Source organism: Microcaecilia unicolor, chromosome 10 (genome assembly GCF_901765095.1).
Source record: "Microcaecilia unicolor chromosome 10, aMicUni1.1, whole genome shotgun sequence".
Lineage (NCBI taxonomy): Eukaryota > Metazoa > Chordata > Amphibia > Gymnophiona > Siphonopidae > Microcaecilia > Microcaecilia unicolor.
In genome coordinates, this window is record NC_044040.1 from 49,521,415 (window position 1) to 49,543,908 (window position 22,494).

Genomic DNA, 22,494 nt, shown 5'->3' on the forward strand with positions numbered 1-22,494 from the left:
AACGCCATACATAATTCACAAATGTCAGCAAATTATGCACTGCTCATCCCTTGCATATACTTTCCCCTTTAAAAAGCAAGAAAAAAAAAGCAGCTCCAGACTTGGGACAAGCATAAATATTTTCTATTGGTAATCTGATGGACATTCTGTTTTTTTAGCAAAGTCATCAATGTTGCAAGAATGTGTGCACTGCCACTAGAATTACAGAGAAAATGATGCACAGGGTACCGTCTCATTACAATTATTATGCTGTGAAATGGGGAGGCTGCTGGGCGATGTCCCAGAGGCCAAGAGTAATCAGGCACTGGCCACAGCCTGGACACAATTAGAGGCTGAGGAGAGATGTGGGGATGGCAGTTGATGCTTTTTTTTTTTTTTGGAAGAGAAAGAGTTGGGGAGACTGGTTGTAGGGCCAACAGAATGATGGGAAGTGTGGGTGAGTGGGAGGAAGAATAATTCAGTACAGTGGCAGTTGATGAATTAGCTCAGTCCACAAGGGTCAATACTGCTGCTGCTAAAGCACACTTTTGTTTGGTCATCGCGTTTGTGGGCTGTTGCTTACTTGGAGTGACAGTGGTCTCAGCAGATACATGACTTCTCATCAGAAAGCCACTGCTCGACAGGCAGTCCCAACAGAGGAATATGAGCAGCAGTTGGAACCCCTTGTAAGCCAGACTGATTTGGGATCAGGGTGGGTGCAGGAGTTTGCAGAACCTGAGGGGGGTAGGTATGTGGCTCATGTTGTTGGGCACTAGTGAAGGAGTGGAGTAAGTTAGTTGGCCGACCTTGTCAGCCACAGTACAGATGGAAGCTGTGGGAGCAGTATCTGAAGGTCAAAGCTTGGCAAGTGCCTCTCAAGTCACCAGTCTGGGAGTAGAGTGCAGTGCTGGGTCTGGCCACAAGTGTGTTTGGACTTCGGGTTGGAAGGACTTGCCTGGTATGTGGAGGGGGATTTGAGAGTGGAGCTCGACAGTTTTGGGCAGCATTGGAGTGTGGACTTTGTAGCATATGCCTTAGGTAGCTCTCCAGCACTGGTTCAGTCTAGCTCATTAGTATTATGCTGCTAACACTATATTGTATCTCTGGTATTTAAATTCCAGTGCTGTTAAATGTGTATATTTTTGATACTGTTTCACAGTAGTTCTATTATTAGGTTTCAATTTACTGTTTTCAAGTCTACCTCATTTATTGTATTTAGTTTAATCTTTGTTATTTTACTATTATTATGCTGTTAACAAAATTATAAGTTTTATGTTAAACAGTACACCGCCTTTGGTGAATCTCTTCATATTCGGTTAATAAATACCAATAAATAAATAAATAAATAAATAAATAAATAAAAGATGGTAAAAGGAGAGGAAGCTTTGTTAAGTTGAGGAAAGTGGCTAAGAACATTGTGAATTGGAAAAGAGCCTTTTTGCAACTGGCTACTGTGTGGGTAAATATTATCTGGACAATATGGTATATTTTTGGCTTATCAAATGCATCAAGGGTGGTATTGGTTTAACTATAAGAAAACGTTTGGTGACAAGGAGGAGGAGAACAGGCACTTGTCTTAGGACTCAGGATATGCTGACTCGACATTTGGGGACTGAATTGCCAGGGGTTGTAAGGAGTCGAGGTACTGCTTTGCCAGCACAGACTTGGTTCTTTCAAACTGCTATAGCAGGCACTAGCCTTCGAGGTCTACCACTGCAGGAGGCAATGTGTGTTGGATATTTAATAAGTCGTCCTATTTCCTGACTGCAAGTTCAGACATATCTGTTTGTTGCATGTGGCAGCAAATCCAACTTCCAAAATATGAAAAATGGGTCCTGCAGCAGGAAATTGATGAAGAACGTATTTCAGAGGGCACCAACATGTTATCAGGATTCAGGATATGCAGGTCTGGATTACATAAGTACATAAGCACCGCCGTACTGGGAAAAGACCAAGGGTCCATCAAGCCCAGCATCCTGTCTCCAACAGTGGCCAATCCAGGCTTCAAGAACCCGGCAACCCCCCCCCCCCCCCCAAAAAAAAAAATGTTTAAATAATGTTCAATGGACTTTTCCCTCAGGAATCTGTCCAAACCCCATTTAAATTCCGTAAGGCCAGCTGCTGTCACTACATTCTCCGGCAACGAGTTCCAGAGTCTAACTACATGCTGAGTAAAGAAAAACTTTCTCCTATTTGTTTTAAATCTACCATATTCTAGCTTCATCTTGTGTCCCCTGGTTTTGTTGTTGTTTGAAAGTGTAAACAAAAGCTTCACATCTGTCCGCTCTAATCCGCTCATTATCTTGTAGACTTCTATCATATCACCCCTCAGCCGCCTTTTCTCCAAGCTTAAGAGCCCTAACCTTCTCAGCCTTTCTTCATAGGGAAGTCATTCCATTCCCTTTATCATTTTCGTCGCCCTTCTCAGCACCTTCTCTAATTCCTTTATATCTTTTTTGTATTTTAAGTTTGATTTCAGAATTCCTTTCATGGAGCGGTTTGGGAATAAAATGGTTGTCAACTCTTCAGTTTTGCATTTGCAAGGGGGGGGTGGTGGTGATGATGGAGAAATTCATGGCAGGGGTGGTATTGGGAAGGGTAGCCTGCCATTTTTGAGATAGACCTTTGCAGTTCTATTTCTGTCCCCCCTTAGGAGTCATACTTAAAAAGCAGATGGGTAAGTTTTGTTTAATTCACAATTTATCTTACTCGGCAGGTGATTTAGGTATATGACTTTGGCCCTCTGGAATGTTGTATGGTCAAGTATGCATCTTTTAAATGTGCTCAACTGGTGAGAAAATGCAGGGCGGCCAAGATGAATAATGCAGTAGCCGTTCCGTTTGTTACCTGTCCATTCATCCTCCTTTCATTTGCTGGGTTTTGTGTTCCGGGGCAATTTACTTTGATAAAGGCATACAAATTGGTTGCTCCGCTTCGTGCTCTTATTTTGAAATGTTCACCGCCTTCATTCATTAGGAGACTTTAGCAATGGAATGAGCTAGATCATATATTATTTAGTTTCTTTTTTTTTAATTTGTGGGCCTGGAGAGATCGGACAATTGTGGGTGACTGTTGGAAGTTTTAAACAGGTGGCATGGTTACTTGGCATCCTGTTGGTAGCAAGGAAGATAGAGGGACCTATGACAGTGATCAACCTTTCCTGGGACTGAGATTGATAAAGTGGCTATGACAGGTCTTCCTTATAAGAAGGTGAGAACACTTCGGAAGCAAGTTTTCCTGGTGAAAACAGCACAAAAGGTGATGCTTCAAACCATGCAGAGTCTGGTGAGACTGTTGAATATTGCTTGTTGTGCAATTCCTATGGGGCATACTTTTCTCAGAGATTACCTGTCTCAATGGCTAAGGTGAAACAGCAGCATCATACTCTTTCCAATCAATGCCTCAGTCCTGTAGTTGGGTGAGAGGCAGGTGCTGGTAGCAGTTGCTCCCCTATTTACAGCATCATATGTAGAGAAGGCAATGCCCTGCAGTCTTGGTGGTGCATCTTTGGGGAGGGGGGGGGATTTAGAAGAGTGGATTTGTAAGCAATTTATTAGTGAGGAGGGATGTGGAAATTGTTTTGGTACTGTGGCATGGGATTTTGATTCTTTGGTCAGACATTATTCCAAGGCTTTATTTTAAGGGACAAAAGCAGTGGTTGAGAGGCTTGGTAAAAAAAAGTTAAAAGGAAGATTATTCAGTGGGTGGTGGCTAGAGGGGGAAATGCAGGTTAGGCATGAATGGGTGGATCTGGAGTGTCCGGGCTTGTTTCTTAGGGACGGTATCTGTTTTGTCATATATGGGTCAGGAACTTTTCATGAACAATCTGTAGGAGGCCTTGGAATTGGTGATCCAACCTTGCCGATAATTGGTCACAACTTTATTTAAGAGGAGAGAAGCCCAGGCTGAACTGGTATGCCCAAACCAGTTGAACTGTTGAAGATGGCGAAAAGGATAGTCTGTTGACTGTGAGGTGGTGGCCCTGCGGTCACTATGTAGTATTACTTATTTGGTACTGTGGGTCAGCAGGGTGCCAAGCCTGGCAATTAGTAGTCTGCAGCTAACACTATGGTGTGAACTACAGGAGGGGGATTGTTGGATATATCCCTAGTGATATAGGAGTGGCCTGGCTGCCACAGGCTACTTAGTTAGCAATATAGCGTGTGGCTAGGCAGTTCAGTTTCTGCACATTTGTACAATCTTACAATCGTGTTACATCTTGGCTTGGGCTTGGATTTGTCTATTACATTCTATAAAGCTGCACCCAACAGTTGACCATATGATAGTTGTGTTGTCCAGTTAATGTGAGGACTGTCCTACAAGTGAGGAAGGGATTCTGGGATAGAGTGTTTTGGTGTGCGGACGGCAAGTGCTAGCTGCCCAGATTACTAATCTGCATTCTCTTCTAAGGGCAACTTTGTATTCAACAAAAGTGTTTCACCTGATCCTTCTGTCATCGCTCATTTGAGAACTCTAGTTGAGACTATGCTTCATAAATTACACCATTCACAGATACTAATGGATAAGCTAGAGTAGTATTTCTCTGTCTGTAGTGGAGTAGTATGTTACCAACCATTCTAAGAGACTTGGATAACACATGACTATTAATGCTTGTTCCAGATCCCTTGCAATGCTTTTAGCAGACGGAGCATACTTCTTACCCGTAATTCACAGTCTTCATTCACAGCTAGATTACTAGGCTTCAAGTCCTGCATCGGAACAGATGGATACAGCATTAACCACATATGTGAGAGATTATGTAATTGTGCATAAAAAAATCTCACTGTGGCAAAGTACAGATATTTTTGTTACAACATTAACTGAACTTACTCGGTGGATGATCCCAGCTGAATGAATATACTGTTGGGAGGAAAAAAAGAGCAGATGGTGTTAATCATTGCACTGTTATCCACTGTTAAGCATAAGTCTCTTCAGATATTTCTAAAGTAAGTTTTACTCCTTGGTCTTCCACTTCTGCCTCAAATGAAACTTGTTCTACCAAAATCTTAGAAACTTGAGGCTTCATGCACACATACCAAGCTTTCCATGCTCTCTCTTTCCAATCTACAACTCATTACAGTGATAGCCCTCTGATAAGACAAAGTCATGGCTTCCTGCTGCACCAAGTGCACTCTAGCCATGCTTATGAGCAATGGTACACTCTCCATCCTTTTAACCTACTGTCATTGCCTCTGGAAGTATCTTCAACCCCTCTGCTGGAGGGGGGGAGCAGAAGCTGGGTCTAGGACTTGAAAAATGCTGCACCTAGGCTGCCCTAGATATCCTATTTAATAGTTTCCAAGGAGGTCAAGTGATACATCATGTAATGGTTGTGCGTACTTCAGCTCACATGCCACTGACTCAGATCCAAGCATAACTCCTAAGTCATTTCCCATGGCGATGACAACACTGCATCAGAATCCCTGCTCCACATTTTAAGCAAAGCAATCAATCAAAGTCATCATTAACAGTACAGAGTCAGCATGAAGCCAACCCATTCATGGCACGTATTAGGTGTCACAAGCAAACCAAGCCAATAAAATAGTTTAAAAGGAAAATAACCTATAATTATCTCAGATTTATTTTATACTTCCGTATAAAATAATGTTTTTCTTTGATTTATGGTCAGAAAATAGCAGCTTCCATATGCATGATCTAGTTTTTCCAATTATTTTATTATAAAAGTCCATCTCAACTATGTCATTGCATGTTTTTTTGCATTTAATTGGAACTCATTAGGTTTGTTTTTCCTAGAAATGCATATGTTTGTTGCCCCTATTAATGAACAAAATTTGTGTGGAGTGGAGGAGTGGCCTAGTGGTTAGAGCACCGGTCTTGAAATCCCGAGGTGGCCGGTTCAAATCCCACTGCTCTTTGTGATCTTGGGCAAGTCACTTAACCCTCCATTGCCTCAGGTACAAACTTAGATTGTGAGCCCTCCAGGGACAGAGAAAATATCCAGTCTACCTGAATGTAACTCACCTTGAGCTACTACTGAAAAAAAGGTGTGAGCAAAATCCAAATAAATAAAATAAATAAATCCAAATAAAATTTCAGGTCCTTCTTTGCCGTTTTTCCTCTGAATTCCCTCCACATTCACCAGGTTTTTTTTTCTTGCTCCGCTAGGCCACTCCAATATTGATTAAGTCCCTTCCCACACCAGACTTATGATTATGCTTATTTCAGGTCTTAACATACTGCCATTTATCAAACATCACAGCGGTTTACAGATGACATGCTGCATTTAAAAACAAGTGTTATTTTTTCCTAAGCATCTTTAACCTTTCAAGCACTACATACGTTGAGTGACTAGGAACATCATACTCTAACACAGTATTCATAAGACAGATTTCTATGCAGTTGTCGGTGCATGCAGATCTCTCTCATGAATATTCATTGTAGATATCCTGAAAACCTGACTGGCTGAGGTGCCTCCAGGATCAGGTTTGGGAACTACAGCACTAACAAGAAGGAAAAATTTTCAGAACGTTAAGAACAGAAGCATTCTAAAGTAGGCAAGTGGCCTCACTAGAGTTTGTGTATATTTATTACATTTGATGTATGACCCTTCTAGTACAGACCAATCAAAGTGGTTTACAATAATAGGTCAGCCACCAAATCCTAATATTCTACTATCTAAACATACACACTATGACAAAATAATCTAGATAAGGCAAAAACCACCGCATGACTGGGGTCTTCACATTGTCGTCTATCCTTATACATTCCCGCCAACTCAAGAAGTTGGTCCTTACAAGCCAGTGTGAGATTGTGAAGCCTAGACCATTTGCAGGAACAGAGACCACAACGTGGTACTAAGATAAAGATACAGATAAAAGATAAACCACCTAGATACATACATTTCAAGGGGCCAACTACAACGTCATTCACAGCTTACTGACTAAAGAGTGCTGGAGGAACAAAATACATCGAGGGGGAAAAAAAAAAGACCAGAGAAAAGCATTCAGAGTTAAAGTTGCCAAGAACTGTCCATACTGATGAAACGCACTATTGTATGTCCTCCAAGGACAGGAAAAATATCTACTGTATATGAATGTAACTCACCTTGAACAAGGAAAAAAGGAATAAGCTACATCCAAATCTACTATAACATTGGAAAGGCAAAGCTTATGGGACTCATTTGCCGATGATCAGAAGCAAACACGGGCGCTAGAGGCCAATTGTGCCATACTAGCACCTGTGTTTGCTCCCGCCCAATGATGAGAGCCAGTGAGCGCATGTAATAAGGTGCTTGCTGGCTGGCTCTGAATGCTAATTGCATGCAAATGCATGCAAACAAGGGTCTCCCGCGTTCAGCCCTCATGATCAGCGGGCAGCACGCCAAATAAGGGCACTGCTACCAGTGCAAACCTTATGCCAGCTTGGAGCTGGCGTTAGGATTTGCTAGCAAGGGTGGAATGAGAGAGACTCACTGAAGAGATTTGACAGGTCCAGAATTTTCTCCCAGACCTGTCAAACCTAAGCTTACCCCCAAAGCACAAAAACCCTGGTGGTCCAGTGGAACCGCTAGCTTCCCCTCTCCCACAAAAATGCCCTGGTGGTCCCGTGGGATCACTATCTATCTGCCCCCTCCACCCCCCCCGTGGCCTACCTCTCCAAAGTGGTGGTAGTAGCTGGAGGAGGGAGGGATTAGCACTCCCTCTCTCCTCTTTGGGCGCCTTCCCAAAATGGCAGTGTCCTGCCATGCCCGGTGCATCTTGGGTGGGGCTTAACCCATATATGGAAGTTAAGACTCGCACAGCACAACCCAGGATACAACGGGCAGGGCAGGATGCCATCATTTTGGGAAGGCCCCCGAAAAGGAGTGAGGGCGTGCTAGCCCCTCCCTCCTCCAACTACCACCACCACTATGAAGAGGTAGGTCGCTGGGGGTGGATAGCTGTCCCACTGGATGGTTTTGTGTGATAAGGGAAGGGGGTGGGAGTGGAAAGCTAGTGGTCCCACTGGGCCAGCAGGGTTTTTGTGCTTTGGGGGGAGGGGTCTGGAAGTCCACCGGACCTCCAGGTCTTTTGTTTGGGGGGGGGGGGGCTTAGCTTTGACAGGTCTGAGAGAAAATCCCAGACCTGTCAAACAACTTCTGCAGGACGATTGTGCCTTGGGTGCATGTCCAGGCACAATCCCCCCCCCCCCCCGCAGAAGTACCCCTATGATCAGAGCTAATAGTGTACATAAATTTGCATGCTATTAACTTTGATCATAAGGACGTTATAGCCCTCTGCTGTTCCAGAATGGCCCATCAATGAGTCACTTAACACTCCAGGGTCTTTGCTTAACTCACTATATTTGAGGCTGGGAAGGTTTTTTTTTTTTTCATCACCGCAGCACTTGCCACACATATACAGTATTTGTTCCTCCTTGCGCTGAATTACAACATATAAATAGCTTTGAGAATGTCAAAAAAGCTTGGATTCTATGACCCTCTGGTTTTCTTTCAATCTAAATAACTGTGTGCCTGTAACACCTTTGTTTTATCTTCTGTACATGCTTATTTTAGGTTTATGTAGCGATTTACAACAAACATTCTTGAGATAAAAAAAACTCCAATAAATGAAAGGAAAGGAGAAAAGGAAACAAGAGAAGAAGAGAAGCATATCAAAGAATTAGTACCTTAAGACCTCTAAGTAACTGGTATATTAGGAATTGAATATGGTCATCTGTCAGCTTCTGGCACTTTACAATATTATTCAGGTCAGCACCCATTAAGTTTGTCACAAGATACCTGCAAAAGTAAAATGTCATGTTATACTGAAGATGAAAATAAAAACCTTCCTTTGTGTTGATGATTCAGGAGAAGTGACGTGCACTGGGGTCCTACTCCAGGAGGACCTTCTCTAAAGGGTGATTTGAAGCCAGGCAGCTTGCGGCATGCATAAACCACATTATACACTGGCACAAGATTTTTAATGCAATGTTGTCAAATGTTAGCAGAACAAACTAGGTAAAGAGAAATGCTCTGCCATCTGATGCAAGGGAGGAGAAGTCCAGGATGAACGACCAAAGAGGCTCGGGAAATCTCTCATCCTGAAATTAAGACCATGCAGCCATAACAACAGTTCTTATTTCTAGGGTATCCAGGGATACAACTGACAAAGGTCCTGTCCTCAAAGAGCTAATGAACTCTGTTTGTAAACAGAGCAAATGAGTGCATTGCTCCAGGTCATAGCAAATTTTCAAAACGGATTTGCAGGTTCTACTGCTTTATGTTCCAACTATTGCATTACTATGTCAGCTTTTTAATGCCTTCTATCACATGTCTCCTAAATACAGGCCAAGTATTCCTCCTGAGGAGGAAACACACAGCTACACTCAGAGCTATGGCTTTTCAATGTCACCTTAAAATGTTGAGCAATAACCCAATCACCAAAGCAGTTATCTGGCACAGTCACCTCACCTGGGGCAAGCAGAGTTAACTCAGCCACAGATATGATTATTTAAAGGAAACATAGCTCCTTCAACAGTTGTCTTTGAAAAGCTGAAAATTAAGCACGTCACATAAAAAAAGCAGGGGACGGGGACGGGGGGGGGGGGGGGGGGGGGTTGAGAAAGCAGCAGGGTTGTAGTTAGCTAAAAATGTGCCCTGTGTGACTCATCCACTGCTCCCATCCCAACAAACCCCTCTCTGCCCCACCAAATGATGAATCCCCCCCCCCCCAAAGTGCACACATACATCCCCCTCCTGAGGACCCACCCTTCCCGTCAGCCCCTGACTAATGCTCTAGTGGTCTAGGTGGCTCATGATGGCTCTGTATTCAAAATAACAGCTGTAACCTCTAGCGGTACCCCGCCTACAGGAAAGGTGGGATGGTGTGTTTGTGTGTGGGGGGAGTGGGGGTGGGGAGAGGAGAGTGTAAGGAGAGCAATCACAGATCCTAGACAAGAAAAGAAGGGAATGGATGGGGTATAATTTTCACACACCCACCTCCCTTGCACCCTGTGTACCTGCACCAGCCACACTTGCTATGGCCCTGGAAACTAATATTACAGTTCAGCAAATACTAACATTGAGACAACAGCTACAAAACACATTACCAACTGACTATCTATAGAACTCACAATTTTAAATACGTGAAGTTAAATTACCAAAAACTTTCTTTCAGCAGAAAATCATCTCTCAGAAGTCTCCTCACAACTCTGGAGATCGAGGTTCAAATACAACTTACTTGCTAGGCAAAAGGTTAACTTTCAAAAAGTCTGCATGTACTTCTTGCCTGTAGGTAAAAGGTAAAGGTAGTCCCCTGTACGCAAAATTTGTGGAAAAACTCTTGGGAGATTATAAGAGGGGTGTTTTGCTGTTGTCTTCCTCGGTCATCTTTATCCCCTCCTCTTCTTGCTAAGGCCAGGTACTCTTAACGACTGAAAGTGGATGGCTAGCTGAGTTGGCCAAAGGTTGGCTCCCTGACCAAAACCTCAGTGCACAATTTTTTTTTTTTTATGTAATCTTTTTATTAATGAATAAGTGCATATCACAAATGACAACCAAATTCTGTAACTTCAATACACCTTAGCCAACAGTATACACCATTTGGTATATTAACATCAATTTTTCATTTTCCTTAACATACAAAATAAATGCTCTTCAATAGAATGTGATGGTCATTACCTAAACATAACATAACTATTCCCAGCCTCCAATTACATCAGATATTTTTGATCCCCTAAACTCCCCTTATCCCCCCTCCCCCCCACCCATCATCGGTACAGAACATATCCTCATTAAATTCCTTTCCATTGTTCATACACATGCCATATTTTTTGGAATTGTTGTATTTGCCCTTTACGGATAGCTGTCAACTTTGACATTTGATAGAGATGGTGCAGTCTACCTTTTATTATCTGCATTTTGGGGACTTCTTTCTGTCTCCAGGCTTGAGCTAACGCTATTTTAGCTGCTCCCAGGAGATGGATAACCAATTTATGGCAATGTATAGGGCTCTTCCCCGGACGTGCATTCAGTAAGCAATACTGGGCTTGAGCTGGGTATTTTATCTTTAACATGTCAAATATCATATCTAGAATCTCGGTCCAAAACCCCTGAACCCGGGGACAATCCCACCAGATGTGCCAAAATGTCCCTCGTCCCCCACATTCTCTCCAACAGTCTGTTGTAATCTGTGGATAAATTTTATGTAGTCGCATCGGCGTATAATACCATCTATACAAGATTTTATATCCGTTTTCTGCCAATGACTGGGCCACGGTCAGTTTCAACAGATGTCTATATCCAACCGCCCACCACTCCTCCGAGTACTGTGTCCGGAGATCCTCCTCCCATCTCCTCGTATAAAAGCCTTGGGGCGACGAGAGGAGGAGTAATGCTCTATACAGTCGTGTTATGCTACCTTTCCCATCTCCCCCTCTCATCGCTTGCTCCAACCCTGTCTCAGTCAGTTCTAGTTCATCCCTGGCTCGTTTCAAAATGTAACTCCTTAAGCAGACATAAAATACCAGATCTCTTTCCTCTAGATCAAACTCTTCCTGTAAATCTTCAAAGGATTTTATTTCTCCATTACTCCATAGCTGTCCTAGTCTATCAAGTCCTTTCTTGGCCCATATTGAGTACGTTCTCTCTTCTTCTCCAAGGGGGAAGCCCGGTGCACCTCGTATAGCCGTCTGTAGAAAGTACTTTCTATCTGGAAACACCTTTCTCCTAACTTGGAGCCATGTATTTAGTAAGTGTTTGAGACCCATCGGGACTTTCCCTGCTGCTGCTAAGATCTCCCTTCCCGGGCCCCATAGTATGTCCCTCAGGTATCGGGTCCCCAACCACGCTCTTTCCCAATGTAGCCACTTCTTGCTGTTCCTTGAATCCCACCCTGCTAGAATCCTAAGTTGTGCTGCCTGGTAATACAGATAAAAATTAGGGACTCCCATTCCACCCTTTGCTGGAGTTTGAAACATCATACTCCTTCGTACCCTTGGTGGTCTCTTTCTCCAAATATATGCAAACATTTTCTTATTTAATTGTTGAAAGAAGGTTCGGGGAATCGGCAATGGGAGTGCCAGAAACAAGTACAGCAATTTAGGTAGAAGCATCATCTTTACGGCCTGAATTCTACCTAGCCATGTTATTGTTAGGCCTTCCCATCTGTCCAGCTCCTCGAACAACTCCCTCAGTTTCTTTGGGAAATTTTCCTGGACTATGTTCTCAATCCTAGATGTGACCATTATGCCTAGATATCTGATTGTTTTGGTTGCCCATTGAATTGGATATAATGCTTTCAACCTCTGGGCCTCATCCTGAGGCATGGTAAGATTAAGTATCTCTGATTTATTTACATTTATTTTAAATCCCGACATCTTCCCATATTGTTGCAACTCCTCCATCACCTGCCCAAGCGATTGTGCAGGATGAGCCAATGTCATCAGCACATCATCAGCGAAGAGCATAATCTTATGCTCTCGCTTCCCTCTAATTACTCCCCGTATATTCCCATGCTCCCTGATCTTCTTAGCTAAGGGTTCAATTGAGAGTGCAAAAAGCAGAGGAGAAACTGCACAACCCTGTCTCGTCCCTCTTCCCAGGTTCAGCAATTTCGTGTGGGAGCCATTTATTTTTAGCATTGCCATAGGGCTTGTGTATAATAATTGTAACCACTTTAGAAACCTCCCTCCCATTCCTATCTGTTCTAAGACTGTAAATAAAAAGGACCATTCCACTCGGTCAAAGGCCTTTTCCGCGTCAACCGAGAACAAAATTACTGATTCTGTCTCATCAGACGCCTGCTGGATGATATGCAAGAGGCTTCTGATATTATCAAACGTCTGTCTGCCCTCAATAAATCCCGCCTGATCATCATGTATAATATGTGGTAACATTTTTTGCAACCTATTTGCAAGGATTTTAGTGAAGATTTTATAATCAATATTTAATAGCGATATGGGCCTATACGAGCCACAGCTCATGGGGTCTTTTCCCGGTTTCTGTATTAAGACTACTTCAGCCAGTCTCCAGGAATATGGTAACTCCCCTGCCTCATCAAAAGATGTTATTACCTTCAGCAACAAGGGGCCCAACCATTTGGCAAACATTTTATAGAAACGTGCGGGAAAGCCATCCGGCCCTGGGGCTTTATTCGTAGGCATTTTCCTGATCACTGTCTCAATTTCTTCTAATGTCATGGGGATTGACAAGGTTTCAGTCGCTTCTTCAGATAGTCTTGGGAGCCTGACCTCCTGTAGATATTTCTCTATATCTCCCTGGGCTGTTTCCTGCTCTGATTTATATATTTGGTCATAATAGTCCCAGAATATTGTTTGTATCTCCTCTGCTTGAGTTAACAGTTTACCCGTGTCGTCATATATACTCGATATATAATTCCTCTGAACTTGCTTTTTTAATTTGTTGGCCAACAGTCTACTAGCTCTGTTCCCAAATTCGAAATGTTCTTGCTGGGCTTGTTGCATCTGATGTGCTATATCTAATAATTGCAACTCATTAAGCTGGGCCCTATATTGTTGTAATTCCTGCAACATTTTTGTATCTGTCTGATCCCTTTTATGTGCTCTCTCACTGGTTTCTATCTTTTTTCGCAAGTCAGCCTCTTGCTCTATCTTTTTTTTGGTGGTATGGGACTGTAAAGCTATTAATTGACCTCTCAGGACCGCTTTCATGCCCTCCCACACGTGGGCTGGGTGCACCTCTCCCGTGTCATTATACTTTATATATTCCATAATATAGTTTTCTATTATAGGTATATTTTGTGGGTCCAATAACAATGCCTCATTTAATCTCCAGGGCTTTCGCCTTTTCTTCCGAGTATCTGATAGCATTGTTAGTACTACCATAGAATGGTCTGACCAGGTACATGGTTCTATCTCCACCTTATCTATTTTGGATCTCATGGTCACATCACCCAACCAATAATCAATTCTCGAGTATGTGTTATGTGTGGGTGCATAATGAGTGTAGTCTTTTTCTAACCCATGAGTGTCTCGCCATAGGTCCATGAGTCCCCATCTTGCCATCCATGCCCTAAAGGCCATATGCTCTCCTTTGGCATAGCTTTCTGCACCACCCGAATTATCCAATTGTGGGTTAGTTGTCAAATTAAAATCTCCTCCCACAATCAAATTGCCTTTGACATGATCCCGTAGGACCCGCTCCAGTTCTGCCAGGAACACCTTTTGGCCCTCATTGGGTGCATAGACACACAATAGTGTGTAGTACACATTACCTCTAGAGACTATCAGCAGTAAATATCTGCCCTTCTTATCTTTAACTGTTTTATGTATTATCCACGGGTGAGAACTCGAGAGCGCAATCAAAACCCCTTTTTTTTTTTTATCTTCTATACTGGATGCACAGATTATGTTGGGATAGTGTTTATGCTTTACTAGGTGTTCATGTTGTCTTTTGAGATGGGTCTCTTGTAGAAACACCACATCTGCCTTTTGGCGCAGCATTTCTCTGAACATCTGCTTACGCTTTTGCGGGGAATTTAAACCCCGTACATTTATGGTAACATATTTAAACATGGCAGAATAGTAATATGATATCTAATTCACTGAGAACCTTAACGTGTACCAAGATGATAGTCCCTTTTCCCTCTCTTCCCCACCCTCCTCCCTCCAATAGCATAATACCCCAACCAATTTCAGCTTCCCCACCCTCCTCCCCCCTCCCCTCAGCCTTACCCCATAACTTTAACATCCGATCCCACAATTAGGTCGGAACTTAGATGGGGGGAAGTGACCCTCTTGCCCTCTTCCACCTTCAAACTCAGCCAAACATTAACTTTTATCTAATAGCCCTCTAAGCACCCCGGGCATAATATCTTCGACCCAACTTAACTTTTCAACCATATGTCCACAGTTAAACAGACAGCCAGTTCCACTCGCCTCCTCGAGTGTACCGTTAGTCTTCAGCCGGCCATCTTTCACCCAGCCTCCCGCAAACCGGAAATCTCTCAGGTGAGGCGTCCCGCTGACTTCTGGCGTTGCAGACGCCTCTGGCCTACTCTCTGCCATTTCGGGTGGGTTCGCTGACCTTGGACTGGCCGTGAGGCAGCTGGCGTGGACAGCGGATCTGCCTGCTGATCTCCCTGGAGAATCTCGTGGGCCTCTGCTAGTGATTTTATTTGATACTGTTGTCCATCTTTGTAGAATGCTATCGCAAACGGGTATCTCCAACGATAGCGAATCCCCAAGTCTCTCAATTTGGTAGTAAGTGGCTTAAGATCTGCTCTACGCTTTAATGTGATCGCGGCCAGGTCCTGATAAATTTCTATAGGGTACGAGTCCCATTGGAAGTCTGTTGTTTTTCGAGCCGCAGCTAATACTCGCTCTTTTAATTTGAAGTCCTGGAAACATGCAATTATGTCCTTAGCGAGATTTCGTCTATTGGCTCCCAGTGCCCGGTGGGCCCGTTCCAGGTTTACATTTTCTGGTGGGATCGGGTCAGCTGAGTCCGCTAGTATAGCACTCACAATCTTTTGTACCACCTCTTCACTATTTTGGTAAGTCGGGGTCTCAGGTATTCCACGAAATCGGAGGTTATGGCGTCTACTCCTGTTTTCCAAGTCCTCCAGTTTATCATTGATTGTTTGTTGCCCTAGCCGTTCATCGGCTATTTGTCTCTCCAAAGAGCCCAGAGTCTCCGCATGGTCATCCAGGCTGTTCTCCACTTCCTCAACTCTGTGGCCCAGCTCCTTTATCTCTCCTCTGAGGTCGTTTCCAAGAGTAGCCAGCTCTGAGCGCATCGCTTTCAAATCGGCGCGAATCTCTTGAATCCAGCCACAGAGTTCTGGTAGTCCAGCGCCCTCCGAGTCTCCGCGGCCTTGTGTTGCAAACAAGTCCCCCGAAAACGGGATCTCCGCTGCCATTTGGTCCGCTGTCTCCTCTAGCGATTGAGGCGCCATATTTTTTTTGGACCCGTCGTTCGCGAATGCGAACTGTGAAAGATCGACGGCGTCCGCCCGCTTCTGCATGGCCCTGACGGGATCTCTCCCCTCCGCTAGTTCTGCCACTGTTTTTTCCCGGTTGCACGTTGGGCTTTCACGCTCGAAAACGCTAATTATTGCGGTGGGCAGTCGGGAGCACGGCACTTAAGCGGCCATGTTCTCCGATGACGTCACTTCCTCCCTCAGTGCACAATTTTAACTCAGGTTGTAGACATAGTAGACGATTGATCTACTAATTGCACAAGACCCGTAGATTTTACATCAATTTTTAATGGGAAAAAGTGCCCAATGAAAATTGTGTCAGGAAAATTATGCACACTTTGCTATTTGTGTGGCTACTTTTCCCATGTGCCTAATTCCCAATTTCAAAAAGTATGTGCTAATTCTACTCGCCACCCCAACCACACCTCCAGAATGTCACCCTGTTGCACACCAAGGACTATGCGAACACTGTGGTTGCATAGGGTGCAAATATGGAGGGGCACAAACATTTCTCCCAGCCCAGTGTCTCCTCTCATTGAGGCAGCGAAGCAGGCGGAGAAGGTGGTGCCACTGGGCAAGCTGCAGAAGTGCAATTATAGCTCGGTACGGTCCTGCACGTTTGGGCAATTTTCAAAATACCCCACCCAACTTATAAAACCCTGTTTTATGTGCAATAATGCCCTTGGAAACTGCCTTCAAAATGACTTTGGTGGTTTTAGTCTCAGCCCTGCTCATTCCCATGACATGGAACAAAAGACAGAATGTGACTGAATTCTAAACAGAGGGCAGCACTGAAACAGATGTGAGCCAGCTGAGTATTTAGGCAACATGAGTATTACAGAATAACAGCCCATACTACCATGTGAAAAATGTACTCCATTCACATTATTCCCACTTGGGAGTGTATGGCTAAGTAAAGAGCAAGCATGCTGATAAAGCTTTTACTTTAAACACAAAATCTCCCCAACCTACCCCCATTAATATCAAGCATGACTTACACCTCATTATAGTTTTCTTTTGAAGTTGAAGGCGTAAATACATCCAATAATCCTATTACCTGCAACAGAGAGAAAAGTTATTTATTTATTTTCTTTCAGCACTTGATATACCGCAAGTGATCCGTGAGGCGACTATGCAGTTTACAATTTCTATTACAGGTACTCTGCACTGTTCCTAATGGGCTAACAGTTATCAAACTCTTTCAAAAAACAAAAAAACAAACCCATTACACATTAAAAAAATAAAAAGCCTAGAACTCTTAACACACATCTTAAGTAGACAGCATCGCACAAGCAACGAAATGAAAATGATAAGATATGTCTAACATCATTACTGCTCTACTTCTAGAGACATTCAGACCAAACAAAGGACTAGTTTAAAAATTCAACAACAATGGAGTCTCTGCTAGACATCCCCTTAATATGAGAGGGATATTGAAGCATATTTTATTGTTGAAGGTTTATTTATTTATTTATTTTTAAGAGTTGAGGAGTAGAAACGTTGACAATCATTACACTCAGCCCATACATCTCTTCCACTTCTCTGCAACCTAGGCAGAAGTGCTTTATGCATCAGAAATGCCCCCTCATTGACAGTCAGATAGGGCTATTACCGTTTCTGGCGTGCAGTATTTTAAGTGCTACCACACAAGGTCTGACTTGGCTTCTTGTTTAATCAACTAACTGGAGATTCATTTACAATCGATCAAGTGAATTGCTCAGATGGAAGGAGTACCGAGTATTAACATACAAGTGTGTAGTCTGCCTGGCAGTTTCAGATTTTACAAGTCTGTGTGCTTGGACAAGACCTTAAGTAAGTATAGCCATGGGCCTCCACCTCAAAACACCTTACAAACATTAAGATCTTTCAAGAAATGCAACAAAGTTCTAAAGACTTACGTTTTCATGTTTCATGTGCTTAAGCAACCTCAGCTCTCTGTAAGTCCTTCTCGCATGGATAAGAGACTGAAAAGGCCGAGAAAGCTTTTTCACTGCCACCTTCTGTCTTGTTTTGGTATCATAAGCCGAGCTAGAATTGATGACACAAATAATTTGATGTACTTTTGCAACACATGCAACATAAAAGAATGACTTGCAACATGCTTCAGATCAAACAGTTTACATACTGGCTTTTTATCAAATGTTATTACCTCCTACTACAAGAAAAGTGATTTCATATTATAAGAGTTCCTCTGGGAGGCTCCAGCAAAAGCCTTTTCCAATGAAAATGAGTCCAAGGAATACCCCAAGAGACAAATACATGAGGGAAATTAACCTGGTAGCTGCCTTCCTTAATTTTGGACAATTTTATAGAATTTAAAGCCTTGATGTGGCTTCAATACCTGGCGTCTGTGACTAGACCATAACCCCCTTTGCAGTTACAGTGCAGCAGCCGTCTGGTCTACTAAAGTTTAACCATACCTATTGATTATTCAAATGGTACAATTTTCTCTCTTTAATAACCTGCCAGCCTCAATTGTGACTCTTCAAGGCAGCCGCTTATCAGGGTATCTTTGAACGATCATCTCTTCTGCACTGATGCAGGCTATGCAGTATAGTAGAAAAAATATTTTTCTTTGATGCAACTCATCAATCATAGCCCTATATTTATTATAAATTTGCTTAACCAGAAAGGAAATATTCTTCTCCCCCCCCCCCCCCCCCGTGTCAAAAATTACTTAGTGTTGTCAGATAATCTTGACATGTGACATCCATGTAACACGAATATGGCAAATATTGTTACTGCACTGCCCAGGTACCATAGTATTACGACGTCCTGTTTCTATGCATTTTGCATGTCTGTACATTTTTATTGTATGCCGTTTCATACTCTCATAGTGTAACTTTGCTTATGCATGGTAATTATTATACAAGAGTAAATTCAATACATGGTGCCAAAATTTAAGAACTAGGATGATGCACGCCGAGTGCATCAGCAGTTCCACTCAGAGCGGACAACATAGAAAACCAAAGCAAATTCACAGTTTCACATCTAACCTTGGATGTGAGCACTTATACCATGTCAAAGGCTGATGTAAGTGCTCACACCTAACTGTTGGTAGCTAAGCGCTTTAACTCCTATGCATGCCCCTGACATGCCCCTTCCACAGCATTGCCCTCCTAGAAGTTGTATGTGACAGAAATTGCACACACAGCTTCTATTAACGGCAATTCCAGTTAGCAGTCAATTATTAAATTACGCTGCATGTACAACTGACCTTATTCTACAAGTTCTGTAGCCAACGTTTCACGCCCCAGCAGCCCTACTGCTCTGGAGTCTATGGTTTATTACAACATTTCAATGTACCAGCTTTCCTGCACAGCATAGCAAGGCAGTATACAATCAAATATTAACAAGCATTAAAAACAAAAATCATAAAAACAGGATAGATAGAATAGTAAAAAAAGGTTTAAAACCAGAAAAGAAAAAGGAGAGAGGCGCAATGCATCCTCAAGTCTGCAAAGAGGTGGAACTGTGCTCTAGGCTGTTCCTTCAGAAATTAAGCCCTGCTTCTATGATTATGTACTGTAATATGCACAGAGTACAAGTTTACCCATAATGATTGGTGCCATAAATGGACAACATTGGGAAAGATCTCATTGCTGGCAACAAACCCTTTTCACAACAGCTGCATTGTATTCAGATACTAGACATTAAAGCTAAAACAAAAAAACATGATTGTCACGGCCCTGCCATGACTCCTGCCCCGACACACCACGTCCTTATGAGTGGGTCCCACGACGCTTCTTGAGGCAGCACCCGCCTTCCTCCTGCAGCTCCGGTCCTGGAGGGCTGCTGGCTGATGTTGCTCCCCCTAGGTGCATGTGCAGGCAGCCCTACTTTTAAAGAGTTTGCATTGTGAATCTCTGGGGGATGCCCTTCACTGATGTCCGAGGTGGTGCCCTTGATAAGGGCTGCTGGGATTGTGCTTTGGGGCCCTCAAAATGGGTCCTCAGGCCTTGCTTTCAAGGTCTCTTGTCTTGCAAGGTCTTCCTGTCGTTTCTGCCTCGTTCCTGTTCCAGCTGTGCCTGCCTTGACTCCAGTTCCGCCTAGCCTTGAGCCTGGCCTTGCCTTGAAGCTCCAGCCCTGCCTTGTCACCTAGTTCCTGCCAAGCTCCAGTCCTGCCTTGTCTCCAATATCCTGCCCACCTCCAGTCCTGTCGTGTCTGCTTTGTCTTGTGTTGAGCTTGGTTGTGTCCAGATCCAGTTCTTGCCCTGCCTAGTATGGACCCAGCAGGAGGAGGAGGAGGAGGTTGGGGTAACTACAGCTGGCTATGGAAATGCTTCTAAGACAGAGGAGAGTGAAGTTTCTGGAATCAAATGTATTGCATGACCCGAGGAAGCATGGTTTTACGAGATGCAGGTCTTGTCAGACGAACTTGATTAATTTCTTTGAGTGGGTGAACAAACAGTTGGAGGGGGTGGGGGTGGTGGTAGATGTGGTGTACTTAGATTTTAACAAAGCCTTTGGCACAGTTCCGCATAGACGGCTTAAAAATAAACTGGAGTGCCCTGAGTATTGGCCCTACAGTAATTAACTGGTTAAGTGGAAGACAACAGAGGATAGTATAAATGGAATTTCACACTGAGGAAAGGGACGTTCCATCTTTGGTTCAGCTTTTTAACATCCATAGACCATTATTAAATGGACTTGGGGAAAATCCACTATTTCTGGGATAAGCAGTATAAAATATTTTGTACATTTTTGGGATCTTGCCAGGTATTTGTGACCTGGATTGGCCACTGTTGGAAACAGGATGCTGGGCTCGATGGACCTTTGGTCTTTCCCAGTATGTCAATACTTATGTACTTATGATATTGCAAAAGGCAACCTGGTAAAGTTTGCCTCTTTGCAGAAGATACCAAACTTTGTAATAGGCTGGACACCCCTGATGGTATGGATAAATTGGAGCTTGAAAGGGAGTGAGGATGGGATTTGATATACTGCCTTTCTGTGGTTACAATCAAAGTGGTTTACAGAATCTGGCTACCTAGGGAGGGGGACAGGGAAGGGCAAGATGGACATGAAGGCAGGGAGGGAGAAGATGAACACCCTGGCCATATGGGCAGAGGGGTAAGGAAGAGGAAATACTGGACTCTTTGGGCACAGGCCAAGGGAAAGGGGAGATGTTGGACTATGGGGTAAGGCTTTGAGTCAAACAGAGGCTATGATTTGCCTAAGGCATTAGATGCCCTTGGACCAGCCCTGGAGGCAATGGAGGATTGGGTGATTTGCTCAAGATCGTAAGGGGTGTCAGTAGGATTTGAACCCTGGCTTCCCTAGTTCTAAGCCCACTCCCTTAACCACTAGTTACTCCTGTATTCTATCATCTGGTTTTTTCCACTCTGCTGGAACCTCCATCATTTCTAGTGAACACAACTGTGAAGGATAAAGCAAGCATCAACTTCTGCTTCTTCAGTATTCGGATATTTATCCTATCAGGTGTGTCAGCCTTGTTTAATTTTCAATTGACAGTACTTTAATACTACATCCTCAACAAATTGCAAATGTGATCACACTATAATCCCTTGCATTTGGCCCATCACTCTCTATGCTTTCTTCTGATCCTCCCCCCCTTTATGAAACCATCCTCCCCTTTATTCTTACTATTCCCCTAGTTTATATGTTCTGTTATTTGTTTTAAATTGTGTTGCATTGTTTTTGGTTTAATTCATTGTTTCTTACTATTGGTTTTGAATCATATTTAGATTATTTTGGCTCATTTTATAATGCACTTTTGAGCTGAGAATGTGAATAAAATGAATAGAATCATGCACCACTAGAAATGCCCATCTTACATTCTAATCCATTTCTGCTACACTCTAGTACCCTTCACTCATATACCACACACCATTCAAAGACATCAAGGCAGTTTGTATATTTACTCATAATATAAAAAAAAAAAAAATCAGAGACATTCAAAACAAAACAAAAAATCCACAAGAAAAAGTTACAATTCACAAGAAAAAGATATAAGGGGAAAATATAGACTTGCTATCTACCACCTTGGGTGAATATCTTCAAAAAGGTGGTAAATAAATACTAATATGTAAAACAGACAGTTTCTGTATTGTGAAGATCCTCAAAGCTCAAAAACCTCTCTTCAGTTTTAAGAACACACCTCATGAACAAACCATGTCTTCAGCCCTTTTGTTAAACATATAAAGAAAAGATTCTTAATACCAACAAGCAAAAAAAAATTGCACAATCCAGGAGCCAGTCAGGCAAATGCAGATGGTCTTGTATTCTGCAATTTTATTTTGGAGGATGCAAGATTATCTTGAGACGCATAAACGTATCCATAATATGGCAGTACAATGATTTTTTTCGGTTTGTAGATTTAAGCCTGCTACTCCATTATTGGTAAGATTGCACTGGCTTCCTGTAGAGGCCACAGCACGGTTTAAATTATGTACTAGCATTTATGGTGCTACACTATCATATTTGGGTGATCTGATTACATTTTTGCATGACAGTTCTCATCGTTAGATCAAATCAAGAAGATGGTTTAATTCTTTTCTCTGTCAAGTGGCATCATTGTGGAATCTGTTACTCTTAGAGCTCCTGTTTATTTACTAACTACCAATCTTTGGGTCGAGTACTCAAAACCTTA

The 22,494-nt window shown here is 43.0% G+C and overlaps 1 protein-coding gene across 1 annotated transcript in view; it reads right to left on the reverse strand.

Moving 5' to 3' along the window:
• Positions 1 to 22,494, reverse strand: part of LOC115479166 (mitogen-activated protein kinase 11-like) — a 61,581-nt gene that overhangs the window by 22,675 nt on the left and 16,412 nt on the right. Inside the window, exons 2-6 of the mRNA XM_030216955.1 lie at positions 17,780 to 17,909; positions 16,880 to 16,938; positions 8,608 to 8,719; positions 4,810 to 4,839; positions 4,641 to 4,688 (exon numbers count right to left, since the gene is read on the reverse strand). Of these exons, the coding sequence (XP_030072815.1) occupies positions 4,641 to 4,688; positions 4,810 to 4,839; positions 8,608 to 8,719; positions 16,880 to 16,938; positions 17,780 to 17,909 (379 nt within the window). The remainder of the gene's footprint in view (positions 1 to 4,640; positions 4,689 to 4,809; positions 4,840 to 8,607; positions 8,720 to 16,879; positions 16,939 to 17,779; positions 17,910 to 22,494) is intronic.